This window comes from Electrophorus electricus, chromosome 12 (genome assembly GCF_041902795.1).
Source record: "Electrophorus electricus isolate QZ-2024a chromosome 12, ASM4190279v1, whole genome shotgun sequence".
In the NCBI taxonomy this organism is placed as follows: Eukaryota; Metazoa; Chordata; class Actinopteri; order Gymnotiformes; family Gymnotidae; genus Electrophorus; species Electrophorus electricus.
Window position 1 is genome coordinate 6,803,771 of NC_137508.1, and position 21,181 is coordinate 6,824,951.

Genomic DNA, 21,181 nt, shown 5'->3' on the forward strand with positions numbered 1-21,181 from the left:
AAAAAAAAAAAAACCTTGTCTAGACATAGTATACTGTCCCTCATCCTGTAGAACTGAGTTTGGTGCACCACTTATATAAAGTATACTGAGTTCTATTGATATTACACACTCACAAGGCACTTTATTAGAAATACTTTGCAACTGCACCCGCTGGCCACATTATTAAAAACATGGGGTATTTTATATGTGCACAACTCTGACAGTAATGCATGCAATGCTATGCACAATTGTCAGTTATTGACATCACCCCTAATGGCACATAATAGTGGCATGGTTGTGTGTGTCTATCAGACATTGCAGTGTTACAGTATTTTTTTTTTTTTTTTTTACTTATCCTGTTATCACAGCTGCATGAGGATAGCTAACACAAATTGTACATTGCAACAAACAAAGACTCACAAACATCATAATTGTACACCTACACAGTGTTTCTACAAAGATGATGTCTATAACAAAGAGTTGGTGAATATAGATTGCTTTCTAGGTTAGTACTATTGTGACCATTTTAATAGCTGTTGTCATTTCATTGTGTTAGTTAGACCACAGTTCAAGTAAAAATGTAGTAAATAATAAATGTTACTCATTAAGTGAAGTGCAATAAATAATGTGTGCAGAGCCACTGATGGTGCAGAGTAACTATTGTACACAGGACACTGTTACCATGTAGAACTGTGTTGGACAAAACCTAAGCAATCAAAGTTTCAAATTAGAACGTAATATGTTTGCCACTGTTCCTATATCACTATTTTAACATTTTAATATAATTGCCAGTTTGATATCAAAAATAGGAAACAAGCAATGACAATCGATCAGTCCTTACTTAGGTGAGAGTTCCCCCACATTCTATAGTACACACATTCACTTAGGGGAAAAAACACTATATGCTCTGTCAAGACTGTGAGAGGAGCTGGCATCACCAGGGCTAATCTGTGACCAGTTTCCTTCTATAATAGCTGAGTTGCAGCCTGATCTATGATCATTCTGACCTTGGACTTGGTCACAGGTGGCTGGGCTCCGGCTGGGCTGACTTAATTGAATGTGCCTCTGCCTCCCTCCCTTCCTGCCTCTCTTGTGTGCTTGCGTGCGTGCTTGCCTGGCTGCTTGGAGCTGTGTATTTCCAGCAAGTGAGAGACGGAATAATGCCGTGCCTTGTGTGCCCCGACGAGCTATCATGGCTCTGCCGTTGCCATGGCGACAGTGCCCTCTCTGGGTACGGCAGGCTGGAGAAGTTGCTCTGGATCTGCGTCATATTTTTTTTTTCCAGTGGATCTGTGAGCTCTCTCCCGCCTCCTCTTCTCACTCTCCATCCTTCTCTCTCTCTCTCTGTCAGTCCATTCTTTTTTTTAAAGGCTAATTGACCCAGCTCCAGATCGTCAGCACTCAAAGCTCGGTCTACCACAAACATCGCAGATTGTGAAGAGATAAAAGGTGGTAAGGAAATTGGGGCTGATGAGGAACAATGGCAATTGATTATTGTAGCGAAGGTGGTGTCATTGGCATCATGTCTAAGCCCAGTGACAGTGGTGCTGTGTTTTGCTAGGGTAACAATGTGTCAGACTGCATGTTGTGCTTTGTGTGTTAACTGAGTTTAGGGCTGATTCTGAGTCCTGTGTTTCTGTGTGTTTCTCAGGTGGCCACAGTGGGGCCGTCGACGTGGCTGTGAGGAAAGGTGAGTTTGTGTTTCTGCACACAGGTGAATGTCTGCTCTTCAACATTGCTGTCACAGTTCTGGGCATCTGCCTGAGATGGAGAGAGAAAGGGGGAGAAAGAAAGAGAGAGAGCGAGAGAGAGAGAGAGAGAGAGAGAGAGAGAGAGAGACAGACAGACAGTAGGGGGACCATCTTTGTTTGTAGTGCAGCTATGGTGTCTGTGTGTGTTTGTGTGTGTGTGTGTGTGTGTGTGTGTGTGTGTGTGTGTGTGTGTGTGTGTGTGTGTGTGTGTGTGTGTGTGTGTGTGTGTGAGAGAGAGAGAGAGAGAGAGAGAGAGAGAGAGAGAGAGAGAGAGAGAGAGAGAGCGAGCGAGCGAGCGAGAGAGGAAGTGCAAGAGGACCTGATTGTGCAGTCAGTGCTATAGTGCATTTCCTGAGGCTCAGGGCTTCAAAGCCCAATCTCTGGCTCAGAAAACAAAAAAAGCCATTTTCCACAAAGCTGCTGCAGCAGCAGAGAGAACCACTCGCTGTGAAATGACTTTGTCATACTGAGTGTCAGTGTGTTCTTTGTTCACCATCCTAGAAGCTATGTGTCCCTTGGTCATTATATTAGTTCAGCCTTTATTGATAATGTTGAATTAGAAAGATGACTGAACTGATCTAATTAATCTCTCCCTAGAGTTTGGCTTTTTTTAAACAAAGCTTTGGTACTGTGTTTGACAATTGTATGAGAGTTCACCTTTTGCTGCCTTGTCATTCATATGAATGCAGCAGCATGACAGCAATGCCCTGGTGCATTCTAAGAAAAGTGTTGTTTCTTTGTCAGTATATTGATTTTGAGTGATGGGGAACAAGGACCAACTAAGGGCTGGTCTGAACATATCCCTGCTCCCTGGAATTGGTGTTTGTGAGATCAAGAGGCACTAACTAAGCCCCCTCCCCCCTCTAAAAACCTCCAGAGGCAAAGTAGTCAGCAAGCTTGACAGGCACTGTGAAGAACTCAGCCGTGTGTGAGATCTGGTGGCTCAAGGTGCAGTCTGCCAGAGGGAAGGACACGCAAGCAAGGTGACGTGAACAGAGTGAAGGGATCGATCACAGGCCAGACTCAGCTGCTGACAGGGGAACCAGGAGCTGTCTGTCCTCATGGGAGGCTCTGTCCTAAGGAAACTCTGAGCGAGGTATGGCTGAAACTGAGCTTGCAGGTGAAGCCCAACTGAAGATGCTTTATAGGAAGAGAAAGCTAATTAGAAGTAACAGCTGAGGTGCTGTGCAATGATGATCGATGTGTTATGTGTTTGTTTTATGGATATATGAATTAGTTTTAGAGACTTGTTCCAATCAGAATTTAAATACACTCTTGCCCTCATTAGCTTGTGTCTTCTAGGCTCCTAGAAGTCTCAAGTGTCCCTGCACTCCAGGTGGGCTTTGCATTTTTAATCCATACTGTCTGTAACCATTAACACTACCTCTCTACTGTCAGCACAAATGAATGAGTGCTTGTGGCAGAGATTTAGAGAGAGATTAGAAAAAAACAGTCAACGAGAAATACAAAGAGAATTGCATGATGGTAATGAAGAGATGGCTTAATTTACCCAGGTGATAATAGAGGAAAGGCTATTTGAAGAGGAAAAGGGAGACCAGAAATGCAGGAGACGGACTGTATGTCTTACTCAGGCTGTGATGAATCGTGTAGGCAACTCTAGGGAGTGACAAGAGAGCTTGTGTGTATGTGTGTGTGTGTGTGCGTGTACCATAGCTCTGTTAGATGGTAATGACTCTATGCCTTGGGCCTCTGACTGGGTGTTTATCTCCCTCAGCAGCAAAAGGCAAAAATAGCCAATACAGCCACAGGAAAAAAGGGAGCCGCATCACAAGCTTAATGTGTGCTGAAATCTGTATTGCAGGTTACTTTGACAATGCGCCCTCTTTGTGCATCTCCTCCCTCTTTGTGCATCTCCTTTCTCACACGCAATGTTGCTGTTTCTCTCCTACTCTCTGTTAGACACACTTCCTCTCTTCTCTTTTCCTCTCTCACTCTCATATTTTCCCCTCCCACAAGTATTGTAATTTGCATATTAATGAGCCAGGGCGCAGAGGGTCTAGCAGGAGCATAATTCCTGCTTCCTGCTTCTAGCCGAGCTCTTGTTTCTACATTTTTATTCCCCTTTGCACTCCTCCTCCTGACTGCCTTCCTTTCACCGTCTGTTTCTGCTCCTCAGAGGAAGTCCATGCTAGCAGTGTGTGGACTCGACAGCAGCTTTCCATTACGAGCAGAGCCCAACATGTGAGAAGATGTCTGTTGGAGGTTGTGCTTGCCCAGGTAAGAGTTTCAGCAGCCTCTCCTCAGCTAACTCAGCCTAGTGTTGCATGCTTGTGTGAGGTGTGTGCATGTGAAGGGCTCTGAGCTGTGCAGCTCACGCGCCTTTGATGTGGAGCTTTGTGTGTCATGTAACAGCGCTGCGCAGCAGGTTTTATGGTTGCATTGCTGTGGCAGTGAGGTAGCAGAAAGGCGAATGTATTCTTGAGCAGAGTGTGTTTTGGATTTGGAGGTAAGATGACTGGTGGTTCCACTGTAGTATTCCAGCAGTTACACACAGTATTATGTACATGATTTCGGAGCACCAACTTCCTGTGTAGAGGGATAACGCTGCTGTGACCTGAATTGCTTCTCTGCTTGTTTCTATGTGTGTGCTCAATGCACACTTATATCTGTGATGTCATATTATTCTCACGTAATTTATGTAATTTATGTAGCCACAGCTTCAGGAAAAACAGGCACAGCTTCAGGAAAAACAAAAAACCCAAATTATTTTAAAAAATCTAAATCATTCATTAATGTTCTTTTTGAGTTACTAATTTGGGGGTGGGAGTGGTTGGAACCTATAAAAAGGTCATTTTTAGAGTCACTGGTCTCAGTTGGGTCTTTTTACATTAGAAGGGTATTACACAAAAAAGGATTTAGTCAGATAAATTAAGATTATAGTTGAGGATTGTCCAATAGGAATGTCCCTCAACTCTTCCCCTACTGGGCAGTCTTGACTTTGGGTTTAATTTATCTGGCTAAACTGATAAATCCTGCTTTGTGGAACACCCTTCTCTGTAGGGTGGGTGAGTGAGTCCTACTCAAGTAGAAGGTGGTTTACTAACATTTTCATTCACTTAAGATAAGATGTGGTTCTGTGCTTTTACACTACTCAGCTACTTGATTGTACATAGAGATCATAGTGGTCAAATTGTTTTAAAAATGTTTTTTGGTAACAAATGAGTGTGTGAATCAAGTAGAACGAGACATGGTACAAATTACACCCAACTGTAGATTTGGGGGCCATTGGATTTCATTTCCAGAATCCACACGGGGAAGCTTCAAGCTAGCAGTTTCAGTTTGGAATCTCCTATCAGATTAATGGAACTATTAAATTTCATAAGGTTATAGGTTATCTGTGTACCAAAGGGAGGCCTTGAGAATAGACATAGGGTACAGCAGGGACATTGTTTTATTGAACTGTCAGGGATCACAATATGCATTTATGGTATGCCCTTCTTCTCTAGTACAGTCCTTAATTCAGTTGTGACAGCCATGGCAAAGGATCAACTGTGGTAAAAGGCTAGTCAGAACTGAACTAGAGAGATTATCAACACATGGTACACTGATCGTTCAGGAGGGCGTTAGCAAATAACTTAAACGTGTTTGCCTGAAAATGATCAGCGTGTGTGTGTGTGTGTGTGTGTGTGTGTGTGTGTGTGTGTGTGTGTTGTCTGGGAGATACTGATGTGGAAACTTCACACTACTATGGACTGCAATAGTCCAATGAGTGGTAAAAAAGCCTTGGCAAAGCCGTGGTAATTTAGGTTCAATAGCATACAGATAGAAAACTAACAGAAATATTTTGTCATTAGACACACCATTCATCAGACACTCCTACTTGTTAGTTCTTAAAGCCCTCAAATGAGTTCTTAACCAAATCCATGTGTGTGATGTATGAGAGTCACACTGAGGCTCATTCTGCTGTGATCACTGAACTGAGTGAGCAGTTCCATGCAACCACAAAATACAATCGTGATGTGCATGATATCGCTCCTCAGCCTTCAGTGGAATAAAGATCAGGAAACAGGATTTGAAAGAGTGGCATCAAGGCAAGTTTAGACCAATGCACAGGTCGTCCCAGTGGTATCAGTGCAGGTCATCCCAGTGGTATCAGTGCAGGTTGTCCCAGTGGTATCGGCGCAATGCAAACACTTTCCTCAGTCACTCGCAAGTGCGATTCTTATCTTGGTAAGACCCAGCCACGAAAGCCTTTCTGGCCACTACGAGGATAAACAAGCCAATATTTGACAAATAACATTTGTTTAAAATCCAGCCGATTATATTCGCGAGGGTGCATTTTTTATGAGTGCGGTCATGGAAATTTCCACAGCGGTATGTCCTGTCTGATTGTTCTCTTTTTTGGCAAAGGGAGAAGGGAGAATGAGAGGGCGAGACTGAGCAAGGCAGGGGGAGAAAGGGAGTGGGGAAGGCAGTTGTTTCATGTTGAAATGAGCCACTTTTGTGTGGGCTCTCCCCATGCTGCTCTGGGAAAACAGGCTGCAGAGCTCCATAAAACCTGGTCAGTCAGAAATACGACGCTATCTGCTCCCCCCGACTCACAGTCAGTACCCCTCCCGCTAACACATGGCACCATTTGATGTCTAGTTTGTTTACATTCCTGTGCCTATGTGGGCTGCGTGGGAGATCGTGCATTCTGGGCCTTCGTGGTCCCTCATCTGCCTGCCAGTCTACACAGACAATGGTGAGCTGGGTGACTTGCTCTTTAGGGTGCAATAATGGCTTTATTTTTTGCTGCATTAATGAAGTAAAGGAAATCCCATCTTCACCTCCAGAATCATTCCTGTTCATTGTGTGTTTGCATATGATCCGAGAACTGCTCTTTCATGTTGTTATAATAGCCTTTAATGAAGACAACATGGCAAAAATAGAAAGGCAGAGCTCAATGTCCTCCCTACTGCTCTATCTAGCGCACACTCATGCAAAGCATGTGCTGCTGCTCCACTCTGAGTCTCGCCCACAAGTACTCCGAGGCAGCAGGAGCTCTGCTACTTCATGCATAAAGTCACATGTGCGCCTTGATTAAAGGAAAATGGGAGCTAAAATGGCGAGCGCACAAAGCCAGAGCTGTTTTGTGTTTCACAATGGCTGCAGCCAGGAGCCAAGAGCCAACACAGGGTGTGCCTGTGGAGCTGAGAGAGTCTGCTCTGGTTCACTGTTTCACTGTTGGAATGACATTGTTTGTACACATGCGTGCATATAAATGTGTGTGTGTGCATTTGTGCATGCAAGCATGTGTGTTTGAATGTGTGTAAGTAACACTTCCCTCTCTAGCAGTCTCCAAGCTCCACAGATCAGTCTTATTATGTCAAGCTGTAACAAAATGGCTTCCTGTTCTGAAAATCAGCTCCCCTCGACTTTGTCAGCCTCTGGCAGGCACGAGACAAGGATGCAGGCACTCATTATGATGTCACATGTCGGCACTCATTATTTTGTCACATGTCGGCAATGGTGAGAAACTGTTGTGTGTGAGCCAGCGTGTAGAACAGAAGGGAAAGTTTTCAGATGGTGACTTAATTTAATTACTAAACCTGTTTGTGGTCATAGCAACCTATGCAGTCCTTTTAAATAGCAAACTTCTGTAGCCTTATTAGAGAAAGCCAGCAATTTTTAATTTTAGATGACAAAATGGAATAGTATTTGTCATGGCTGTAGACACAAGGACAGAATTGCTATGGCAAAAAGGTATAGCACATTAAGGTATGTGAGAGTGAGCGTAAGTGGTGGATGTCTGAGAGTCAGCTGATTTGGAGGAAGCAAGGCAACATTGTTTGCTTTGTGCTGATTATCATGTCAGTGGATCCTGAGCTGTGAGTGCATTGCCTCTGTGAACTTCCATGACCCTGCCTTGCGGCTGCTGTTGCTATAGGAGACACGCCAAGCCTCATCAGAACAGCTCCCCTCCACTTGCCCTTACCTGACACCTGCACTTCTGAATGAGGCTCCTCCAGTCCCCAAAAGCTTTGTATCTGTGCCCCTTTGCTGTTCTCTTTCTTTCTACTGGCCCCCTCTCTCCCTCTTTTCATGAGTCTATTTGTCGATCTCGCGCTGTTCCTCTCAGTTTCTCCCACAGCAGTGTAAGCTTTCCCCTTTGCCATTACAGTCAACAAACTTACATGATAACTGTAATAAGAATATTAGGGAACTCGCTCTATATGTTTGCCAATCTGTTAGAAAGAATTATTACAAATGATAGACATTCTGTTTTGCTAGACATATTAAACTTCACATTCAGATGCAGTATTTTTCTCCTCTGCATTTAGGTCCATTATTGCTCTTCCTGGTTTCTGCTGTTTAGCTGTTTTACAAGCTATGATGTGTGTGTGTTTTTTTTAAAAGGAAACTCAAATCACAGGGGAGTAAGACATGCAATATGCTGTGTACACACAAAATGTTTGTTAAATGTCAAGATGTGACTATGCTCAGTCTTGTTGCTATTACACGGTTTTAAATATTCTCTTGGTAAAATAAGGGTGCAAAACTGTTATAAGGCAAGTAGAAAGCAAAAACCAGATAGAACCAGTCTGCTGCAGCTCTAATGTACCAATTTTGGATGCAAGCAGAGGCAGTTTTTACAAACGCTAGACTAAACAAGAGTACATAATATTTGAAGATGAAAAATGAGTCATAGTGTGTCATTAGTGGAGGAGGCAATGTTCTAAAAAAGAGTCTGAACCAGCACTGAACCCCAACAGATCTCATCTTGTGCACTGAATTACGATTTAATTCAGTAGAGAGGCATGGCTGCAGTGGGGTGATGGGGTTCTGGCTCTAAATGAGATGACGGCTTGCTTCAGCAGTTTTGTAAAGTAGTGTTTCCACTTATCCCTGCACTTTATGGTCACAGGAAGCATGAAGGAAATGGCACATGAGATATATCTACTTAATAGAATGTCAGGTTAAGAGAGATTAGAAATGTCTGTAAGTATCCAAACAGTATGGTTATTTCACTCATTCGCAACACACATTTATTATTGCATAAATCATTTATTGCATGCTTCTACGTCTTTAGCAACTTGCAGATCAGTTGCAGTGATCAGGATCTCCATTTGCATGAATATAACCTGCTTATTTTGCTATACCACTCTTATTTTATTTTGAGTGACAAAAACAATTTTCTGACTCTTGGATTTAATGTCAGTAGGCATTTTTAATGCTGAGGTTTTCTTTGATTAGTAGCACTATAAGTGCAAGTCGGTTTTCAGTTAGTTTCTACAAGTTAATCTGGTTGGTGCTTTTTGTAAGACCAGAAGCAGGCCACCTGTGTACAGCGCACATTTCATTTCAAATTGTTTTGTGATGCCCTGTGGATTTTTTGTATTCTTCAGAATTATAAAAAGTACAGTTTAAATTTTTTACTGTAATCAAAGTATGATGCTCCCTCTTTCCATTTTAAACACCAAACAAACAAATAAACAAAACCCCACCACCACCAAAAACAGTAACTCTACTAAAACTGATGCTTCAGCTAGCATTTCTACTATTGCCAAAATTTTATATATAAAATATATATATAAAGAGAGAGAGAGAGAGAGAGAGAGAGAGAGAGAGAGAGAGAGAGCACTTTTCTAAGACTAGACTGAAACAGACAATAAAAAGGCACAATCAGAACACAACAGGTTTGAACTATTTCTTTAAAATGGCTATAGAATCACAAAGTCTAATATCAAGGAGGAGACTGAAGACATAATATGCAATTCTAGTGTTTATTGCAGTGTACAAAGGTCTTGTTGACACTGATTCTAGCATTCTGGAAGAGAGCGTGACATGTCGAAAGTGTTTTGTAGTGCAGTTACTCCTCTGCTGTAGTTAGTATGGCCCTCATGCCCCTTGCCTGTTATGGAGGCATTGTCAGGCTGTGCCAGAACTGTGGCTGTGGGTGACCAGGTTGAGCATGAACTGTGGGCCTGCATGTGGGTGTTGCTGAGATGCACCATAATAAAGAGCTCGAAGAGGGAAGCACAGGCCTCTTCAGGGGGAGGGGGAGTTTCTCATCTACAGTGAGGGTGTTTGTAGTTTTCCGCTCTATGACGGCGATATCATTTATCTAAAGCACAGGTCTCAGACTAAGAAAGGGAGGACCGGAGATGAAGAATGTTCTCAGTTCACCAACTGCAGTGACATTGTTTTCCCATCATATAGTGAAAATGGCTTATACTGGCAATAATAGATGCACTGGCCTTTACGAAACAGATGTATTCAAAGGGTATGGTCAGATCTGTCCTTTCTAGAGCACTGAACTTAGGCAATGGTTTGCCAAGCCTTTGTTTCTAGTACTGAGTAAAATAGGAAAGACTACATCCAGTTCTTCTCTCTTAAAGACAAAAACAATACTAACCATGAGAAACATATTATAAAATTGTTTTTGCTTTCTTTACGCAGTAAATATGAATTATGTGAACAATAGCTTTAAGTGAATATTTATAAGAAAATTGCTTTACTGTTTATAGATGTGCTGACACTGGATGGCGCTGCTGTTCTGGTTTACTCACATCATTGTGAACGGACACCGGAGACTTCTGTGAAGTATTTTGGAGTGTATCCGCAGATCATTTGGAATGACCTGATTGTTTGACCTGTGGGCAGAAGTACTTTATTAGAGGAAAAGTAGACATAACACTACATATTGTAGGTTGCAGCTACGTGAACATGATAAATGACGCTTATGGTAGTTGTACGTTACTTGTACATTTCATCAGAAAACTAGATTCAGAGTGTCACATTTAAGCATTACGTCCTTTATGGATTTATAGCAGCGAAAAGACTGTATGGTGATAACATTTTAAGGAGCTAAAGTCGTATTTAACGCTTTTTATGGCCTTTGTGTAGTTGGGCCCATGATGCAGACGTGATAGGGTTTTAAGTTTTTTTCCGGTTTGGCGAATGTAAACCTAATTGCGTACTAAAATATAACGCATAATTCAAATACTTTAAAATAGCAAATCGTAGTTGCAGTAACGGCAAGGTATTGAAGAGGGTGGGCCGGTTGCCTCACTGCTGACCGATAACGGGGGGAAGGGTGGATTTAGCTTGGAGGGAATGCAAGGGTTTGCTACAACAGAAGAGCCGGGGGTGTTGTTGGGGTGAAGCGCGCAGAGAGGCTTTCTGCTATTGTTCGTTCCCTGTGCAGGGGAACAAAGGGCTGGCAGCATAGGCTCCCTTCTTTGCCTTTCTGGTTCTTGTCTGTAGAGGATATCCATTTTTCTGCGTTAAATTCAATATACATAAATTGGACACACTGTTTCATAGCGCCATGGGTTATTAAATGGGCGTACTTATGTTACAATTCGCTGGGCTCCACGAACTGTGACCGGACTTGGAGACACAGGAGCGCATTCTTCCTTCCTGGACAGGTAGGTACGACAGGGCTTGAGCGCTCGTGAACTGTGTTGCACGAGTTGAACTTCCATATTACGTGTTAATCGCAAAGCATTGTGTAGAAATGGATATAGGTAGCTAATTATCCAGTTAACTGACTGTGTGTTATTTAGCTAGCTAGCTTCTGGTTTTAGCAAAACGTGCGAACCTGAAGTAGGCCCAACTAGGCCGTGTGAGATATCAGTCTGGCTAAGCTAGCTGTTGCTAGCTATCTAGCTAGGCTATAAAGGTAGGACCACATCAGAATTTAGCTCCTCCGGCCTATTTATAGCGAGTCGAGGTCATTTGACAGATAAGAGTGTTAATATTTTTTGATCTTTGAAGTAAACCACTTCAACTGTCACCTAACTAGTTACTGAGTTTAGAGAGGTGCATAGCCAAGTGGTTACCTAGTTAGAAAGAATCTAGACCATATGCAGGCAAGGGGCACAGTAATCATCTTTTGAAAACTTTTAAATGTAACTTTTTCTTATAAAAACCAATTTGCTGCTTGATAACGCGTCAAGACGAATAACATTTGACTAGCCAACGTTGCGTTGTGATCATGGTGTTGATATTCCCACGGTAATGTTAGCCTTCATCTTGCTTGTCCCAACCATTTTGTTAATGCATGTAACGTAACTCCAGAGCAGTTTTAAAGTGCAACTTTGTTTGCATTTGAACAGCCGTTGTCAGTGTCATTGAGGCTAGAAAAATTAAATTACTTTTTAAAATTGTGAATTGGCAGTCAAATTAAGAGAACACAGCCTCGGAAAGTGTCGTGGAGTATTATGCTTTCGTGTTGTACGTTCTTGTGTTTAACATTTCATACATCGATTTAATTGATAATCTGGATTCATCACTAAGCAAATTCATCACTATTCTGAGGGCCCATCATTCCATGCTTCCAGAATTCTGTGATATTAAGTGTTCAGTTCAAGCTAAGCACTTCAGGAAAAATAGTCTGTTAAGTTGCAGTAAAGCTAACTATTTTAGCCATAGGTATGCAGAATGCCCAAGGTGCTGTTTCATTAACAAATTGAATTGATGTTTCACCCTTAATGTCAGAGAAAGCTAGACAGTTTTGTCCTATCATTTGTATTTATTTGGTAAGGAAAAAGTCATAAAATGCACCCCCCTGACGTCTGGTGTTTGGAATAGTTAGCTGTTTAAGAAAGCCAGGAATTGATTAACTATTGGACCTTATAAATAAAACAAACCAGTCTCTTTGCATGTAGGCTAGTTAAATAAGCAGGAGATTATGTGGTTGGTGTTTGCATGTGTTCAACAGGGGCTGTGCTTAAATGGTACATCTGACTCCTTACAGGCCATTAGGCTTATCTGGTCCCATCTTAATTAAACTGAAGGTGCAGAACAAACCACTGCATTTAATACGAGTCCATTTAAATATTATTTCTTCCTCAGTTGTCCATCTCCACACATTAGTGGAGGTCATACTGTGTGTGCTTGTGGAGTGTGATGTCTCCTCTGAATGGATTAATGGATGTTTAATGGCTTTCTACTGAGCTGCATTGGCAGCTTTGAATGAAACTGCAATACAAGGATGATGGTGTGTTAGCCAGCTGCTTTTTGAGGTTGGACCTATTCACTTTTTATGGTGAATTTTGTCAGTCTTGGTCATTTTAGCAAGTATGTATATTATTTATATTTGCTGGTTACTTGTGTTTGGGCCATTTTCAGTGGAGATTTAGCTCTGTCCCCTGTTATTTGGCATTTATTCTGGTTTTCCATTGCCATATCTAGTTAAATACTCAGCTAAAACAAGTAAATTGAGATTTGCTATTGAGATGTCCTTGCTATATGACTTTGGTTTGTAGAAGAACAGCACTGCTAGCTAGCGAGAGAAGAATCAACAGTAATAAAATATGTGGGGGATGGGCTGTATATAGAGTAAATAGTATATAGACCCATTGCTGTGTGGTCACATGGTGCTCTCGGTAAAGGCTGAAAAGGGCATGTTTCATGTTGCAAGGGTGACTTCTACGAAGCCAATAAAAGGTTTTTAGACAATTAAAAAAAGGAGCAGGTATAAGTTATAGATACAAATAAAAACAGTTGTTGATGCAAACAGATCTTTATCTATTTCTCATTTCATCGTTATCACGTTACATAAATGCAAAACATGTATGTTGTAAAATTGGTGAGAAGTTTAGGAAAGTTACTGTTCAGTATTAAATTGATCAGAAACAGCACCAATATATTCTGGTTTACGTCTGTGAAAATTTTCGTCTGTTGTTCGTCCTTTGACTCCATAAGCACAACAGTAGGTGCAGTAGAGCATTTGTTTTAGCATGTATATTTTTCATTCAGAGGAGATGGGTTTTCTCTCGTCCCATAGGCTGTTCGTCCAAGTCGTTCAAGCTGTACTCCCCAAAGGAGCCTCCCAACGGTAGTGCCTTCCCCCCTTTTCATCCAGGCACCATGCTGGACCGAGATGTGGGGTAGGTCAAGCATGTATTGTATGTTTTGAGTTTGAGAAAGGCACTATATAAGTGCAACTAAATAGTAATATGTGATGTGACTTAAATTGTAGCCCAACTCCAATGTATCCCCCTTCATACATGGAACCTGGCATAGGGTGAGTATGTCTGTGTTGTACAGTCATACAAACAGTATCTGTTAATTCTGAAATTCTTTAACTTGGAATGTCATCTCCCTGCTTAATGTTATTGCTGCAACTCTACAAATCACCATGTCTTGGCATAGGAGACACACACCGTATGGAAACCAAACAGACTACAGGATATTTGAACTCAATAAACGACTACAGAACTGGACAGAGGTAAGAGACTGTTCTTGCTGTGAGTTTATTTCCTTTATAAAGTGACTGGAATATATGATGTTTTATTACATTATTTGCACAGAATTTGTTTTACACTCATGAGGTTGGGTAATTAACAAAGTGCCTGTTAATATTACAAGTATATTACTAGCTGATATAGGACCAAGTATGATAAATGGGTCCAGTCTCAATCCATAATGTCAGTTTGTGTGTGTGTGAAAGAGGCGGGGGGCAGTGGATGTGGCATCTTTTACCCAATATAAAAATCAACAGCCCCAAACATTTGGCAATTACACGGACATCTAGATAAACATTCTACTATATCCATTGGAAAATTATTTTTCTTTTTATTTATTTTTTTCTAACTATGAAAGTACCTGCTTATTTGATTATTCTCTTTGTCATGCCAATAAATATGTATTAGCCAACCTCGGGTAGGATAAATGAAAAAAAACTATACATTATGCATTGAACTTTTTATGCAATTATTTGAATTTAAATGGACTCTTTATCTAATTTGTATAAAGATCCCTAAGATTTCTTATGTAATTTATACATAGATCTTGTATGCATTTCCAGTGTCCTGTTATAACATTACTTAAAGGCAAATGCAATGTCTGGAAAAATCATCCATCATCAAATCAACATCATGTTCAATAATACCCTAGAGTGAATATATTGTTCCTTATAAAAGTAACTTGGTTGTTTGGTTGGTTTTGTTTTTTCTAGCAGGACTGTGACAACTTGTGGTGGGATGCATTTACTACAGAGTTTTTTGAAGATGATGCCATGTTAACAATCACATTCTGCCTGGAAGATGGGCCCAAACGATACAGTAAGATATCCCCCCCTCCACCTTGCTGTTTACAATTCAGATTTATACAGTTCTCTCTTTTACTAGACAACAGTTTAGGTCAGATACTTATAAATCTAAAACATCTTTGTGTTTATAGCTATTGGCCGGACATTAATCCCTCGCTACTTCAGGAGTATCTTTGAGGGAGGGGCTACTGAGCTATTTTATGTGCTGAAGCACCCTAAGGAGTCCTTTCACAGCAACTTTGTGTCTCTGGACTGTGATCAGTGCACCATGGTCACTCAGAATGGCAAGCCCATGTTTACACAGGTATCTTCCTCCCTTTCATGGCTGGGTGAATAGAGGTATATTATTTGCAATGGTATGTAACCTTTGAATTTAGCACCACTGTTGGCAGTTACCACACAGTGACCAAATCTGATGTGTATTTGTTTTTCCTCAGTGTTAAGGTTATTTGAAATGAGTGAATGAAATTTCAGTTTTCCTGCTTGTACATGGTAGAATTTATTGATTTTAAAATACTCGTGTCTGTGCAGGTTTGTGTGGAAGGCAGACTCTATCTGGAGTTCATGTTTGATGATATGATGCGCATAAAGACATGGCACTTCAGCATCAGACAGCACCGTGAAGTTGTGCCACGCAGTATACTCGCCATGCATGTGAGTGTGCTGCCAATGGGCTTGTTTTTTTTTTAGTCTAGAAGGAGGCTCTGTAGTGGCCCAGGCAGGTCCATAACAGAACATCAATTGGAAAGCAAGAAAAAGATGAGTCCAAAAAAATTAATACAGCCGAATGTAGTGAAAACATAATACCATACCATAAAACATTAAGAAAAAATGGTGAAAAGATCAAACATTAATCCACATTACAAAAAAACCCCACTATTTTTGAGGGTGTTCACAACAGTAGGCCTTCAGGTTAAAATGTCTAATTATTGCTAGCTAATGCATGATTAACAAGATTTTAGACTTAAGTATTTCTGTAACAGTTTGTCAGCCTATCATAGTTTGTTTTATGTCTCTAGTTAGTTAACAAGCTGTGAACCAGATAAGGAAGATTTGATTATTGGCTAGTAAGGGGAAAAAAATCAGTTAATCTTGCATTACCTATTTATTATTAGTCATGTTAATGCAGGTAATGCAAGTATTGGTGCTGGTATGGCTTAATGCTAATGTGCTGAGACTTAATATTCAACATTGCAAATTTCTGAATATTTCCTAAAATACTGTTTCCTCTACTGTTTCATTTCATAATTTTGTATTTTGCCTTAATGTTGTTTGCCCTTGTTGTATTCTTAGATTTTCATATTTCATGCTCTTATCTTTAGTTACATTTACATTTTCACCATTTAACAGACATCATTATCTATAGCAACTTACAAAAGTGCTTTGCCATATACTCATAAAATATATCGGAGTTAGACTAGCCAGTACTGGGCTTGTGCATGTCAGATCAGTAAATGTTCTAATTCTTGGAAATTTAATGTGTATGCTTTGGAAAATATAAATGTTAAAAAAATATATAAAATAAATAAATAAATGTATACATACTGTGCTACGTCAACAGGCCCAAGACCCTCAGATGCTTGATCAGCTCTCAAAAAACATCACAAGATGTGGCTTGTCCAATTCAACATTAAACTACCTCCGAGTAAGTATGACAGCCTGGTACCTCTTAAAATGTGTGCATCTCTAAAAACGTAGTTGACTATAATTTTGTACCGTATATGATATAATTATGACTGTCATAAGACTAAGTCTTTAAAGATCACATCTGAGATTAACTTTTGTTCTGTGAACACCATGGCAATGGTGTGTGAACTAATGAGTCATGCCTTCCACTTTTTTTCCTCCCCCCTATATTAAGAGGTAATCCCTGCAACCATTGCAGGTTACTTTTTAATTTTCACTTAAGTCATGAGTCACAATGCTGTGCCCAAGTCAGTTTACATATATTAAGTAAAGATAACTTTAATTTAATATAAAGACTGCTCTGTTCTGAAAGTGAGAGATGAGATGTAGTGACTGTGAACAGGTTGTGATGTGCAGAATAGTCTGACTGTCAAGTAATGGCTACTTTTGGATAAACTACTCTTTGGATTAAAAACACAAAAGTCTTTGAATTTCTGGTGTGTGTTTATCTTGCCTCGGTGGGCATTTCTAAGCATTCCATGGGGTCTTAGTGCAGCTGGTATGTTCTCTCCTTAGCTTTGTGTAATCCTGGAGCCTATGCAGGAGCTGATGTCCAGACACAAGACCTACAGCCTCAGTCCTCGAGACTGCCTAAAGACCTGCTTATTTCAAAAATGGCAACGAATGGTTGCCCCGCCAGGTAAGGGCTGAAGCACCTCTCTGCTCTGCCTTCACTATCGTCTTTTCTTTGTCATGCTGTGATGTGATGTGACGTGTGTCATCACTCTCTAGCTGAACCAGCGAGACAAGCACCTAACAAGCGGCGGAAAAGGAAGATGTCTGGTGGCAGCACTGTGAGCACTGGTGGGGGCACCAACAACAACAGCAACAACAGCAAGAAGAAAAGTCCAGCCAGCAGCTTTGCGCTCTCCAGCCAGGTACCTGTAAGCATCTCATTTTGATTTCCTTTCTACAAGCCTGTAGGTAACAGGCAGCACGTGCATGGGTGGTGGGACTCAAAGCTTTGCATGAACAAGAGCGAAACTGGAAAGGTTTAAAGACAGACAGACCCGACGTAGAGACAAGTGGACATGATCCAATGCTGGGCAGTCCCTGGTCCTTCAGGGGCACAGGTCTGTGGGTTTTCTGTGCCTTGTGTCAGCTGGTCAGAGCCTGTTTGTGTAGGGTGATTTTTGAGCTCCAGAAACAGCCATTGATGGAGACCCGAGGTGGAATGAACCCGTGCAGCACTAAAGGATCAGGGATGCCCACCGCTGATCTTTTCTCAAAGGCAGGTCTACACAGCTTGACTGACTGAAGGCCATGGTAGAATATGGTTCCCAAAGACTAAACTTGGTGTTGGACTCCAAGTTTGCTAAATAGTAGCCATCACTAGAGCTTAGTCTCTGTGGCTGCTGAACTGTGCTGGCCTTCTTGATTACAGTGGGCACTCATGGCTTGAGCTCTGAGGTCTTATGCCCTCTGCAGTTGCTGTGGGGCTGGATGGTGCAGGAAGCCACCAAGTCCTCCTCCACCCCTGGAACCCCCACCCCGTGTTGCGGGGATAATGTTTGCGCCCCTTCCTGTCCCCTGCAGGATGTGATGGTGGTGGGTGAGCCCACTCTGATGGGAGGGGAGTTCGGGGACGAGGATGAGCGGCTGATCACACGGCTGGAGAACACGCAGTTTGATGCGGCCAATGGCATCGATGACGAGGACAGTTTCACCAGCTCCCCAGCCCTGGGCAACAACAGCCCCTGGAACAACAAAGCTCCCTCCAGCCAGGAGAGCAAGAGTGACAACCCCACCTCACAGTCAGCCCAGTAGACTACAGCACTCACTGTGGAGGGTTAGGGACAGTCATGCAGTTAATGGAGGGCAGTTCAAAATGCCCACTCTTTGTTTAGTGTGGCATTCGCGTTATAGTTCTTAAAGCCGGCCTTCCTGTCATAGTGTTCCACCCTAAGGAGTCCTCACTGGCCAGACTCTTTGATTTGTCTTTCAACTTGTGAAACTGTGCTTTGTGAATTACTGTAGGATTTAAATTTTATAGATTAAAATTTGATATTTAAATTACCTTTGTTTTACTTCTTTGAGAGGATCTCGCTGCGCATTTATGCCCAAGAGAAACTGTTTTTCCCACTCAGAGAATCAATGTCTGGTCTGTTTGAGTTCTCTAAGCCTTTGATCGGCAGAGTTAGTGAAGGCAGTCGTGATTGTGGGTTCTTGTTCCAACCTCGGGTCTCTTTGGGTGCTGTGCTTGACAATGCATGGCGGTTTCTGTTGTGCTCACTTCACAGGTCAACTTTTCTTTTATTTAATCATCTGGCAGATAACTATTGTATGCACCTCAGATTCAAAACCAACACTCCTAAATTATTTGTTTTGTAGGACCTGGTTGGAACAAAAACCTGTACAGTTCCGGAGCTTGAGGACCGGAGTTGAGAACCACTACGTAAAGTCTTTTAACAAATGTTTTAAAAAAGTGTATTGTTGATGGTACTGGAGTACTGGACATATTCGCTGTGGTCATAGGCAGAAATTGCTTGACCATAAAACCAGGCTCAAGAGTTGTATTTTTATTTGCTTGTTTTTATTTTTTACATTTAGTTTTCTTTTTTAATTTTTATATCAATTTGTAAGGGGAAAAATTATAAGCAAGTTAAACACCCTGAGTATCTTTTGCACTGTTGTCACTGTATTTTCAATCTATTTTTCTTATGAAATTATAGTACATTTTGTTCTCTTTCCCTATTAAAATGTGGAATTCGATTAAATCTGTAACTGGAGAATGGTAGAGATGTATATTAATTAGCTATTATTGTTATTATTATTATTATTTACATTTGTGGCATTTAGCCAAATAATATTTTATGTCAATATTATGCTTTACATTTTTTGCTATGGGTAAGTTCCTGTTAAATATGTACTAAAATTAGGTTATCAGGGCATGTATGTCTAGAAACTTGCATGTTCTAGACGTTTAGCGAATCCCTCTGTAAGTCTCAGTGTTTCCAGGAACTCACCTGTTCTGGTAATCATGGTTGGAGATACTTCCATTTTTTTGTGCATACTTTTTCTAGAAGCTTTTGTGTTCAGTGTCCATGATTTGGTTTTTTTTTCTTTTCTCTTTTCAAAGAAGTTATCAGCTCAAAACCTCTTGAAATCTTAATGGTACACTGACCAAATGGTCTCCAATGCGAAGGATTCTCATTCTCTCTCTCTCTCTCTCTCTCTCTCTCTCTCTCTCTCTCTCTCTCTCTCTCTCTCATAGAGTATATAATTATTTTAGTCTCCACACATTTTTGTTTTCAAATGCTACAAACCAAGGAGCTAAAAGCAAGATACTTCAATCTCACCCCTTGTGTATTTTGTTTCTATGAGGAATTTTTCATTAATTTTTTTTGTGTATTTGTGCCTGTATATTTAAGACTGTAGCTAAGTTCTGTATAAGTGTAATTGTATTTACTCTTCTATAGAGCATCCCCAATGATGTGCATATTAATGTAAATTCAAAAACCTATCCATGCATTGTAGAACCTTTTTTTTTTTTGTTTGTTTTTGCTTTTTTTTAGTTTTTAAAACCTTTTTAGGTGCATCAACCATGGACACCATTCACTTCAGGAGGTAGATTAAAGTTTTTATGTACAATGTATTTATTATTATTATTATTTTATTTTGTAAAATATTGCCATTGTCCTGTCTGAATACAATAGATGTTATGTACATTGACACATTCGCAATATAGTCACCTTTGTCAATTCCAATTCTCATGTAGGACCATTTCACTCTGAAGATGTGAAGCTGTTTAATGTATAAAACAAAGGATTAATCAAAATAATTTGAATTTTGTCATACTAAGTTAGTCCTGTTGCTTTTTAAAAGCTCCCTTGACTTATGATGTACTGGGTTTAAACACCAGAGGGCGTTTTGCATTGTGGCCACATAGTGGGGGGGGGGATTTTACCCAAATCTGTGGCAAACCGATATAAAATGTACATGCATTGTATAATTAGTTTTTTCAGACAGTAGTCTCTCAGACAGTGTTGGTTTGGGATTATTCACTAAATTGCCGCTGAAGGGTAAACTCCATTTTGTTCTTGTAGAACCCCTTTGATAGTGGCTGTTTGATAAATATATTTTTTTCTAGTGTCTGCTGTTGATTCAAGTATGGTATTAATAAACTACATTTTCACTTAAATCTGTATTTCTTTTGACATGGATAATTTTTTAAAACTGCAGCCTCATTCCTGAATGGATACGCACCAATGCCAGTCTTTACAGCAAAGACTGAAGCTTTAGAAGGAGGATTAGTTTAGTGTTACTCTGCAATATGGCTGTTGTTTACTGAGCCCACACTACCAGTTGCTCTTGTGCCACAGGAACTTACGTTTTTGTCCATAAACGTCCATACTCTTCAGAAACTAAAATGGTCTTTTTGGTAAGGAAACTTGGATCACTGGATTTTAAAGTAATCTTTCAATGCCAAGGGATTTAATAGCATCAGATAGAGCTGGCATAGCAGTATTTATCAAAACTTATTTAATATTTCCTGAAATGAAAATTGAATGATATAGATTTTGTTAGGTTAGATTGTCATTAAATTTATTTGCACTGAACCATTTCCTGGTTTACTGCTGTTTTTTTTTGGTTTTTTTTAGTACTTAGAACTTTGCAGTGTGGATCATATTTAAACTTCTTTTACCATTTTGGGTAGATAATGAATTTTGAGTTTGAAATCTGAGGTTTTGTAAGTTGCTACATTGCATGTGTTAAATCAGACAGCCAACAAACACCTATCTTTCTACAGACAGTTCCTTTC

The 21,181-nt window shown here is 40.6% G+C and overlaps 1 protein-coding gene across 8 annotated transcripts; it reads left to right on the plus strand.

Moving 5' to 3' along the window:
• Positions 1-1,109: 1,109 nt before the first annotated feature.
• Positions 1,110-20,566, plus strand: ldb1a (LIM domain binding 1a). Of its 8 annotated transcripts, none has more exons than XM_027029585.3 (14): positions 1,110-1,431; positions 1,631-1,669; positions 2,608-2,826; positions 3,868-3,968; positions 13,468-13,570; positions 13,663-13,707; positions 13,836-13,911; positions 14,644-14,746; positions 14,865-15,037; positions 15,265-15,387; positions 16,295-16,378; positions 16,936-17,059; positions 17,152-17,303; positions 17,956-20,566. In XM_027029585.3, the coding sequence occupies exons 4-14, from the start codon at positions 3,941-3,943 to the stop codon at positions 18,184-18,186; spliced, it is 1,242 nt and encodes a 413-aa protein (XP_026885386.1). In that variant the 5' UTR covers positions 1,110-1,431; positions 1,631-1,669; positions 2,608-2,826; positions 3,868-3,940; the 3' UTR covers positions 18,187-20,566. The 8 variants fall into 8 exon arrangements, with proteins under 8 accessions (XP_026885386.1, XP_026885388.1, XP_026885385.1 ...); XM_027029587.3 differs by having other exon boundaries at positions 17,152-17,297; XM_027029584.3 differs by having other exon boundaries at positions 1,114-1,431; positions 14,641-14,746.
• Positions 20,567-21,181: the final 615 nt, after the last annotated feature.